Below are 11,141 nucleotides of genomic sequence, written 5' to 3' on the forward strand. Positions count from 1 at the left end.
AGTGTTGCCTTTTACAGGACTGTAGTCACCGTTTGTGAAAGGTACTTTGCTTAAGAGATAACTGCTCCCTGATGGAGGGAGCAGAGGCTGCTGGGGCGATTTAAGTATTTTCCTCCTTGGGTAAGGCTGCTGCTATTGCCTTGTTTGCCAACCAAATAGAGGACTTATCTCATGCACGACTGGTAACTACACAGCCATCAGCTGTGAGTCCAATGTTGATGCTGTCACAATACATTAGATAAACTGCTTAGTAAACAACACATGAAGTTTAAGTTATAAGTATTTAAAAATAAAGTACAAAATACTGTCTTTTTTGACTTGGGTAAATGTAAATTCAGTACAGTTTTAAATATATAAAACCTGTTACATTTTGGAAGTATTACGAGTAGAGAAGCTTTGAAACAGCAGATAGAAATACGGAAGCCTCCATTCCTGGGCAAACCGCAGTTTTGTGGCAAAGTCAGTAGTGCTCAAATGAAAAATCTGAATTTTCAAATGGAGAAACTGAGAAGCAACAGCTGTTCTTAGAGACTCAGGCTGCTAATGCTGCTGCTTCTCCTGCAGGCAGAGAGATCTGGGACTAAATATCTTTCACTCCCATGAGCCATCAGCTCACAGAGAATCGATGTTATCATACACATTTGAACTTGTGATTAGCTAGAGTGGAGTTATTCAAGTCAGCAATTACATCTCTAATGAATACTCATGTATTGTGACCGTAAAACATCAGGAAAACGCGACCTTCAAATCTCAAAGACAAGAAAGGATTACTTGATTCAACTGCTTTCGTTGGAGGTGCTGGATACCTACAGTTCCAAGGAACTTCATCCAGAACTGTAGATGTGGTCAACAACCAAATTTGATCTGTTCTGATATCTCATGTTGAATTTCTCCTTGATTAGTGTATGTTTCCAAAGATACATCATGATAGATATATATCTTGATCAGATATATCAAGATATATGATGATATATATCATCATATATCTCCAGGAGAAGGACAGCCTCTCATGGGAGATAACATGAGGACAGAGGAGACCAAGACACAGAGGAGAAAATGACCAAGATAACTCAGTGAAGAGATTTCAACAGCAATAAAACTTAATTTTTTTATTTAAAGTTTTTTAAAAGTTAATTGGGTTGTTATTAGTTTTGTGGTTTTGTGTTAAACAGATACCTTCCTTCCCACTTCATAATCCTTTCTAAATATTTCTTGCGGAAGAATTAGGTTTGGTTCAGAATGGGCAAGTAAAAAAACCCAACACCTAACACTTCAACCACCTTAGAAGGGTCCTTCTCACCTGAATAGTTCGGTTATGGATATGGATTAGAGAACAGACCTACAGAGGTGATGTACATAGTAAGCATCTGCTGCAGACCACTTTAGCAAAAAGAGAAGGTAGATGAACCCTTCTTCTGAGAGCTGGAAGATGCATTATGATAGCAGTCCCTGACACTTGTGAGAGTTTTAATCATGTTCATATCTGCTTGAAAGACAACAGGTTGATCTTAATGGAGAGCCTCCTCAGAGCACAGGAGCACATTCCATTCCAAAGCAAACCAGTTCAAGCAAGTGTGGCATAAGGCCACCTTAACTGAACATGGATCTCCTGACTGAGCTCAAGCACAAAAAGGAAAGATACAGAAGACAGAAGAGGGGTTACAGAGCACTGAAGTGGAACATTGACACATTTCCCAAGCATACAAAAATGGAGTTAGAAAAGCCAAAGTTCAGCTAGAGTTGAAACTACTAAGCAATGTAAAGTGCAAGAAGGGGGGTTCCTGTAAGTCCTTTGGCAGCAAAAGAAACATAAAGAAAAATGTGCACCTGCTGTTCACCGGGACAGCGGGACTAGTGACTAGGGACATGGAAAAGACCAAGGTACCCAATGTCTTTTCTGCCTCAGTTTCCACTGAGGAATGTAATTGGAAGGCTGCTTTATATCATCTTCAAAAGGTCATGGCAATCCCAGCACCTGATGGCTGGACTAAAGAAAACACACATCCATCTTTAGGAAGGGCCAGAAGGTGGATCCAGGGGACTACAGTTCAGTCAGTGTATCATCAGTCTCCAGGAAGATTATGGGCCAGTTCCTCCTGGAAGACATGTCCATACATGAAATAAAAAAGGTGACTAGGAACAGCCAGCACAGACTTAATCATGGGAGAATCATGCCTGATTAATCTGATTGCTATCTCTGACAAGATGACTGGCTGTCATTCCCTTTTATTCAGCACTGGAGCATATCTCGAGTACTGGCGTATCCTGGTTTTTCACTCCCAAATGCATGAAAGACATCAACATACGGGAATGAGGTCAGTGGAGGGCCACCAAGCAGGTTAGGGGACTGGATCACATGATCTGCAGGCAAAAGTTGGCAAAAGAGTGTTTGTTCAGCCATCCAAAAGCGAAGTTAAGGGGACATCTTATTGCTGTTAACAGTTACCTAATAGAAAGGTGTAAAGCAGACTCTTAGAAGTGTGCAGGGACGGGAAGAGAGGAAAAAGACACAAGTTCCAACACAGAGAATTCCACTTACACATATACAAAAAAAAAAAAGGTTCTTTTTTGAAAAGAGTGGCCTAAAACTGTGGAATCTCTGTCCTCAGAGATACTCAAAAATCAGCTGCACAATGTCACAGGCCATGAGATTTAATTGGCAGTGCTTTGAGCAAAAGTCTGGACTAGTTGACCCAAGCTGTGAACTAGCTTCCTTCTAATGTTAAACATTATAACTGTCCCTTTTCAAAAAGGCAGAAGCAGCATTGTTAGAAGCACATGTAAAGCACATATGCCAAATTATCTTCTATCTTTACTTAAGAAGCATCTAAAGGCCCCAGTATGAATGGTGCTTGTCTCAAACACTTGTGGGTGACAGTCACAACTTTAGACTGTTGAGTTTGGTCTAGTTGATCTGCCCATATCCACTCCAACCTACATGGAATAACATTATCCAAACAAACTACCATATAGTACCAAACAATACCTCGCAGAGAGAACTGCTCAGCACAAAGCAATTACAGGATATATAATTATATATTCTCATAATAATCATATGTAAGAGAAGGCAAGCCTGCCCATGTGCAAAGCTGACACGAACTGATGTAACAAACCACCAAGTCTGAATCCATTCTGAATAATTCTGAATACAGTTCCACCCCAGTTTCAAAATCTAGCCAAATATCTTCTGAATATCTGTTCCCAGTGCTGCACTGCACAAGTGATAAAGACAGCTACTGAGAAGCAAATGTACGGTGGGTACAGGAAACTTGCATAGTCTGGTACAGTACAGGAAATGAAGATACGCCGTAATGAAGATCCCAGTACTCTACAATATGTATTGATCAGAAAAATAACTAGTTTTGCCAGTTTCAATATCAAAATTATTCCTTCATAAAAGGGCTAAAAGTTCTCCAGTCTTCTAAAGACAGCACCATGTGTTCTTATATTTTGAAAATAAACCAGTAGCTTCTGCTTTACAGTTACACTGTGTTGTTTGTTTTAAGTAAAAACTGAAAGTCACTAAATGTTAAGAAAAAGTGCAATTGTAAACTACCATTAAGAATGTATCAAAAATTTACAGAAGGGAAAGTATCTCAAAGTCATGAGTATCTCTTAGTGCACCAATAATCAAGAGTTATGATCGAACTTTTGTTTCAACTTTGCCCCTTTTCAACACTAAATAATTACACATATGCATTAGATATTAAAATATTACTTACTGTGTTCTACCCTGCATCCCCATTATACTCTAAAACATTCTAAAACACCCTAAAACAGTGACAGTATGAAACATTTGACCTACTTACTGCAGTTTGTCTGGCTGTTTCTCATCTCACAGAGAGAAGTTCCACAGGGATCAGGGCAGGAAGTACATCTCTGGTCTCCATCCTGACAAAGGGCTTGACCTGAGGAAAGTAGAAATTTACGGTTCTAATTATTCACCAGACTAATAAAAATGACAGGAATGTAGTGATGAGAAAATACAGAGTTTACATTACGATTAAGTATTTCCTTTACACAGTTCGGTAAGTACGCTACAGTATTTCAAGTGCAGTAAGGAAGTGGTGTAAGGAAGAAAAGCATGCAGGACTGTCCAGATGTCTTTTCTTTACTTACATGTCTAGTATAAGAATTTATACCCCAGTTTCTGCATGAGAGGTATGGATCTCTAAAAGTCATTTACCATGATCCTCTGGCAGAGTATGCAAAGTCATGTAAAACAGATTTCAAAGGGAACAATAGGTTCTAGCTGAATGAGAATATCCTCTGGGAATTATTCTTCAGTGCCATTCAGTTGATCTGCTTCTCATTGTACGATTGTTTTGGTAGACAATAAAAACCATCCTGAAGAAAGGTCATCAGAGCTGAAGATTTACTGTCATTCTTTGGCTGGTTAAAAAACAACCACCAACAACAAGAAAACCAAAAAGGCTATGGTCCAAACGGTGGAATTCAGAATAACTAAAACCAGCACTTCATCAATAAGTTTCTGAGCACATAACCCAGATAGTTAGTTTCTCTCGCAAATCCCTGGACTTCTCTCTGTCTTGTAGTGGTGATAGTTCTTTTCCAAACCACTAAATTCCCTCTTCCATACAATTTTTTCAAAATCAGTCATTTAATTTACTGTTGTGCACACAGAGACTGAATAGTTTGGGCTTTATCATCTTATCCTGTTTAAAATGGTTTATTGCAACTACTGCTTAGTGTTTGTGTTGCACTGTCCACGAACAGTAATATTCAGTCATGGCATCCTTCTACTGGGCATACAGAAGATGCTGAAAAAAAATCTGTGTCAATGACCTTGACAACAACCTTGCCCTGAAGAACTGATGATGTAGTCATTTCTATTAATAATTATGTGGATTTACTTCTCTTCATACATGTTACATATTGAAGAAAGGAAGGTATTTTCTTTCGCTGTAGCAATTGACTTGTCTTATTTTACAGGTGCATCTGATTGCAAAATGGAATTGAAAGGTAGGGAAAACCATTTGACTTCTAAACCTATCACAAACCTTTACATTAAAATTAATTTTAAAGTTTGCCCCAACTCCTTCTTATCCCATAGTGGAATAGTTTCTCAGCTCTTTAAAAATCCCTGAGCTACAGTGTAGGTTCTTTTGAACTTAGCACAGTCAGTGATGAATTTCTGTAAGCGTACTCTACCCTATCTTCTGAAGGGATCACAGAACCAGCTGTGAGTAGAACTGTATTAGATTTCTATTGTCACAAAATCAATGACAGCAGTAATGTCAATAGACGCCATATCTTAAATTTCCTTAAGGAACGTAGCAAAGGTATGCAGGAAAGGTATGCAGATGAAGCAATGGTCATTTGTAATCCCTATATGTTTATACTTGTGCTATAAGGATGGCAAGTCACTACATCTTGACCACAGATTTCTACACTGATTTCAAATATTTACTGTGTTTGTAACAAAAACCCAATATTCCAGGTCACTTCAGCCCTAACTTCAACACTCCTCATAGGCATATCTGAATTGTTTGATTTGTAGAGTAGAGAAGTCTTTGTACCAAGTGTATGTCCTATTACATTTTCTGTAATTGCTGAAATCAAGGTAGGAAATACAAAAGAAAGTTACAAACAAGAATTCTGTCATGCTTTTACACGGACTTTGCAAGGAACTAAAGAGGAATAATCCAAATGAAGTCCTAATTCTGACTACAGATTCTCATGCAAATTTTGGACAGACAAAATATGGTGCCATAAAGGAAGGATTTTGCTCTACACAATATTGCAAATATTAGGCAGAGTTTTTTGCACATTGGAAAATGAATAAGAACAAAGAAAACTTTTGTATTTAAAGGCTTCATGGTTTAACGGTAAGTGGAAAAATCTTTTATTATATAGAGAGATCATTGACTACCACACCATCCTACTCCTCTGCATTTAGTATCTTTGACACTGTAACTGTTCATCTTACCAAAAAATGATTTTTAGTCATTCCTCTAACATCCACAAAGGCAAAAAGCAGTGAAAACAAAACATATCACTGACTTCTAGTCCAGCTCATGCATCACTGTTTTCAGTGATATTTTCTTTAACTACTGATAAAGAAATTTAAGAGGCTTAAATTGGGTGAATTTTAAAAGTTGAAATGGTTGCTTATAGACTGCTCTAAATAGTTTTGTACTTCTTAATTTATCCTCATCTCTTTTATATTAATATTATCATTTCATTATCAGCAAGAGAAATGGAGCAATCATTGAATTCATAGAATAAGACTGAGGTTGACATCAGGAAAGATGAAGAATAAAAACATAGCCTTTTTTGAGATTGCACAGTCAGAAATAAGACAAAACTTGGTCATCGGTTTTTAGATTGCCACAGTCAGAACTGAAGAAATTCCATGCCAGACATTTTTGCAATATCAACCTCAATTGTGAAGAAAAAGGTAATTTCTGTGTTTCAACTTCTCAGTTGTTTTTTTTTTTTTTGAATGGAGATGTTTAAATTGGAGTAGGAAGATGTGAAGTACTTAATATAAACAGAAGGGACTGAGTAGACATGCTTATGAAAGGACTACTTCTAGATTGGCTTCCTAAAGAAATGAGTCTTATATAATCACATTGCATACTTATGATAGGAGGTCTGTTCTACGCTTATAACTTTTGGTAAAGTTGTCCTATTACCACCACATCTGACAGCACTAGTGTTTTCTAAAGAAAGTTAATTATTTTCTTAAAAAGAAGATTCATAAGAGAAAGACATTAATAATTCTCGCATTGAAGGAAAGCCTGCAATCTGAACCTATACCTTATCAAAAACAAGGTAATTACATGTGAAAAATACTTTCAAATGCTGAAAGTATCACAACACGACATTTCTTTCTAAGTGTCAAAATGTACCACAGGACATAAGCCTTTGGGAAACATCTTCCAGGGCTCGAACAACTGTCTGTTTTCCTTTTCTTTCATACAACCCATCACAAGACAGCTATTAGGCAGCTGTGAAAACATGCATTCTCGTGTATTTTCCCTTAGTCACCCTAAATCATTAGTTTACTTATGGAAACGTCCTTTCTCTAATTCCCAAGCTCTAATGATAAAAAGACTTTCATAAGAAAATTCCTTCCCAAACCACAACAGTTCCTCTGATCATAGCTTGTATTTGCTGTAGACAATATGAATACTTATTAGTTTATTTCAAGTAACAGCTGATCATGTCAGATAACCATACACTATGCCAAAAAATCACCTCCGCTTCTTTAACTTTTTACATTTTTAAGGACTAATAAAAGTCTGCTCACAACTTCCTGTGTGAAAACAGACACCAATCAGCCTTAGCAAGCATTATTTGAAAGGGAAAGAAAGTATATTTGTCAGACAGCTTTAACTAAGGGCACTTCAGAACAAAACAGTCAATAGCAGATTCAGTAAGAAGAGTAAAATGTAGGATATCCTTACTTTCACTGCAGTTTTCTTCATCACTTCCATCTTTACAGTCGTTATCTCCATCACACTGGAATGCACTAGGAATGCACTGCCCGTTTCTGCACTCCACCAGACCCTGACTATGACATGCTGGAGAGAAGAAAACAAGGACAATATTCTGATCAACTCAGGTCGATTAAGGTTTAATTATTTTTGAACATCATCTTGAAGTTATTTTAGGAGGAGCTGATAACATTTCTTAGCACTGAAGGTCACTAGATATTTTTCACTGTATGTAGGCTATGTTTTCAATAGCCTACAGCTGTGCTGATCTTTAACTATAGGGACTGAAACTATGTATGTCAACCATTAGCAACAGTCTGAGATGAAGGTTCAGCTTTTCCAAGAAAAAAACCCACACCATTTTTACTCATATAAAAATTGCCACCTTTTCTTTGCCCACTTACTTACTTTCCTTTATTCAGATTAGGTTCTTAGATTCCAGGAAAAATTATAAGGTAGTAGTTGCGAGATCAAGCACTGAATGGCAGCAAGTATAAAAGCAGCATAAGCATTTTTCTTATTAAAGCCTTAATACCATTAAAACATACTAGCACTCCAACACTTTATTTTGCAACCTCAGCAATACACTGGCATAGTTACAGATACACACTATCATCACTGGAGCAGATAGAAGTCCAAACTTTGACAGGGTGTGATAGGTCACATAAAGACACATCAGAAAGCTGTCACAGACTCAGGATGCCTACAGTTTAAGAGGTTATAGACATTCATTCATTACTCTTTAATTTGTTGATTATAATAACAAAAAGCTAATTCTGTAATCAATAAGCAGCTGAAACACGAGTCAATGCTGGTACTTGGCAACACTGGGAGCAAATGTTTGATTTGCTGCAGCTGTCTACTAGAAGGGACATTTGCCAAGTATGAGCTTCTGAAAGCAAATAAGCATATAGTTTTGCCTTACAAGTAATAACTAAGTATACTACTTATCTTACATTTTTTAAAAAAAGAAAAAACTAATTTAGAGATTAAGGGAACTTACAGCAATTGATTTCATCTGATTTGTCGATACAGTCATGGTCACCATCACATACCCAATCAGCTGTTATACATCTCCCATCTCCACACTGATGATGTGTCACTGGATTACAATCTAAACAAAATGCAAATTTGAGGGCAAAAGAAAGGATGATAAATTACCATTAGTATAATTTACCTTATTGATCACTTGTTCTAAGCCCATAAGCTAATCATTCTTATAATGAGCCATTTTGCATCAGTACATTACAATAAGAGATTTTTTGTATCTGCAAGTTTTTTTATATAAATAGTGAGGGACTCCTTCCTTTCTCAGGTGCACTGTTTTTTCCATTTCCGAACAAACAACTTTCATAGATTTATTAAGCAGATTAAAAGATCTTCTAGCTTCACATCTCATGGAATGATTTGCAGTTAACCAATGCTTTCAGTTGCCATCAGAGAAAATCATTCCCTACATTTATCTTTTTACTAAGAAGGAAAAAAAAGTCTAACTGTCATATTTGGCGCTTAATAAGTAACTATGTTTTTTGCATGCACTCAGAACTTTCCATAAGTTGATGATCTACCATATGATCTATCCGTAAGAATGATCCACAAAGCAACTATTCCAATCTTCATCTTACTCTTTCTACCTGAATGTTTCCACAAATAAAGAAAAGCATTCCGGTGAGCAGGCTTACTTTGCCCCAGAACAAACAGGGAGCACAGACACAATCCAGTCCGCCAAATCTGCCATGAAAACCGTTTATAGCGTATACAAAAAGCTAGATCTTAAATTTTATATAGAAAATTTATCTCAAGATAGGAATGGTAGGAGTCAGATTAATGTTTAGGGAAGTCTTTGATTAAAGATTTTACTCAAAGATTAATGTTTATGAAAAAAAAACCAAACCACAAAACATCCAAAACAGACAAAAAGTCGTGAAAGATCTTAAAGTATATTTAATTCGGAGAAGAAACATAAAATGAATCTCAGAAAAAATTGTGCCTTGATTTTCAGTTTTGAAATTCTCTGTGCTTTTCGTTAGAAAAGCAAAAGATAAAAAACTGAGAAATTATATTTTAACTTTCAAAAATTATTTTAGAGCATTTATATTTTATCAGGTGTAAAAAGTTAGAAAAAATAAGGTTTTCAAAGTTTTCCAACATTTACATGTGAAGACCCTCTAAGGCAAAACTTCATTTATTTCCTATGAAAGTTCCTATGAATTTTTATGAAGCAGAACATATGAAGCTGAGTGAAAACAAAATTTGAAAGAAACTGAACTTGATCATCAAAACACACAAATTCACTACGAAGCTTATGTAAAAGATTTGGTTATAAAACACTTGGCATCACCAACTGTGTAGCTTCTTATGGTTTGTTTTACTTTGAATTAAATTCAACCAAGTTAGCAAGAAAGCAACCATAATGTCTTGAATTAGTACAAAACAAATCGCAAATCAGAGTATTTCTCAAAAATACCACTGCCTTCAAAATTTGGATTAACCTAGAAGCCTCCTTTAAATATTTTCAAATTGCATATACAATTTGTGAGCTGTTTTTACTTTGTCCAAAAAGAGTAACAGCAGGGTATGTTACTCTTTTAGTAGCTTAAGGAAAAAGATTGTTGGCTTGGGCAATGCTGCTATCTTACAGACCTTAAAAAAGCATAGCATTTTCATTTACCACAGTTTTGTTCATCGCTAAGGTCTCCACAGTCATCATATCCATCACAAACAAAAGTATAATTCAGGCATTTTCCCGTGTTGCAACGAAACACATCATCACTGCAGTCTACAAAAGAAATGTTTGTAAAATGTTAACACAACATTGGAACATTCATATCAACTATGAACACTGGAAAGTACTGACCAAAACAAGATTAGCTAAAGGTACCCTACAATTTACAGGTCTGAATTAATACTCAGTGTATAACAGTTTATTAGAATCTAACACAGAACAAGAAACTCAAAAGCAATTTTTAGACTTTTTTACTCCGTTCCTACCAACTGATTTGATCAATACCATGAGGAGAAAATGCTCTGGTTATATATATGGACCAAAATATTTAGTTAATTAACACAGCTAAAGTTCTTGGGAAAGGTTGTGGATTTCATCAGCTAGATTACTAGCACAGTCCTGAGCACCTGAAGTGGCTATCAGGTGGAGCTGCAGCTCTTAACAGCAAAATCAAGATCCCCAGATCCTGCTTTTGGGCCTACCTTTGAGTTTACAATGGTTTCAAATGAGCTTTATACTTTACTCAGTTTTGAGCTCAGAGTTTGGCCTGATATCGCCTCATCAAGGACTTCCTAGCGCTGTCAAGCCCTAAGTGGGTTTAGCCTTTCTTTCCATGGCTAAGGCCATCAATAAAGCCCTAACAAATATTCTCTGAGAATATCCAAACTGCTCGAATAATATCAGGTTCAAGACAAAACATGGGATCTATCTTGTAGTTCAGAAATGGAGAGAGACGAGAAAATAGGGTTGGTGGTGTCTGGTCTCAGCAGGTGGTGTCCCTTCTCACTAGAACGTTTGATTACAAACACACAGTTGGGAAGTGGGTGACCTGGATTCACTGCCTTCCTCTAGGCTTTTCCTTCACATATGGCTTTTCCGGGGAGAAAGCCAGGATGTAGAACAGCTGGGTGGACAATCCCTCCTTCATGCGGAAGCTATGCCACGGGAACCAA

The 11,141-nt window shown here is 36.7% G+C and overlaps 1 protein-coding gene across 1 annotated transcript in view; it reads right to left on the minus strand.

The window, feature by feature from the left end:
• Positions 1–11,141, minus strand: part of CORIN (corin, serine peptidase) — an 85,841-nt gene that overhangs the window by 39,490 nt on the left and 35,210 nt on the right. Inside the window, exons 5-8 of the mRNA XM_010137575.1 lie at positions 10,135–10,242; positions 8,467–8,577; positions 7,434–7,550; positions 3,810–3,908 (exon numbers count right to left, since the gene is read on the minus strand). Coding sequence (XP_010135877.1) covers positions 3,810–3,908; positions 7,434–7,550; positions 8,467–8,577; positions 10,135–10,242 — 435 coding nt within the window. The remainder of the gene's footprint in view (positions 1–3,809; positions 3,909–7,433; positions 7,551–8,466; positions 8,578–10,134; positions 10,243–11,141) is intronic.

The sequence above is a fragment of the Buceros rhinoceros genome, unplaced genomic scaffold (genome assembly GCF_000710305.1).
Source record: "Buceros rhinoceros silvestris isolate BGI_N320 unplaced genomic scaffold, ASM71030v1 scaffold10306, whole genome shotgun sequence".
In the NCBI taxonomy this organism is placed as follows: Eukaryota; Metazoa; Chordata; class Aves; order Bucerotiformes; family Bucerotidae; genus Buceros; species Buceros rhinoceros.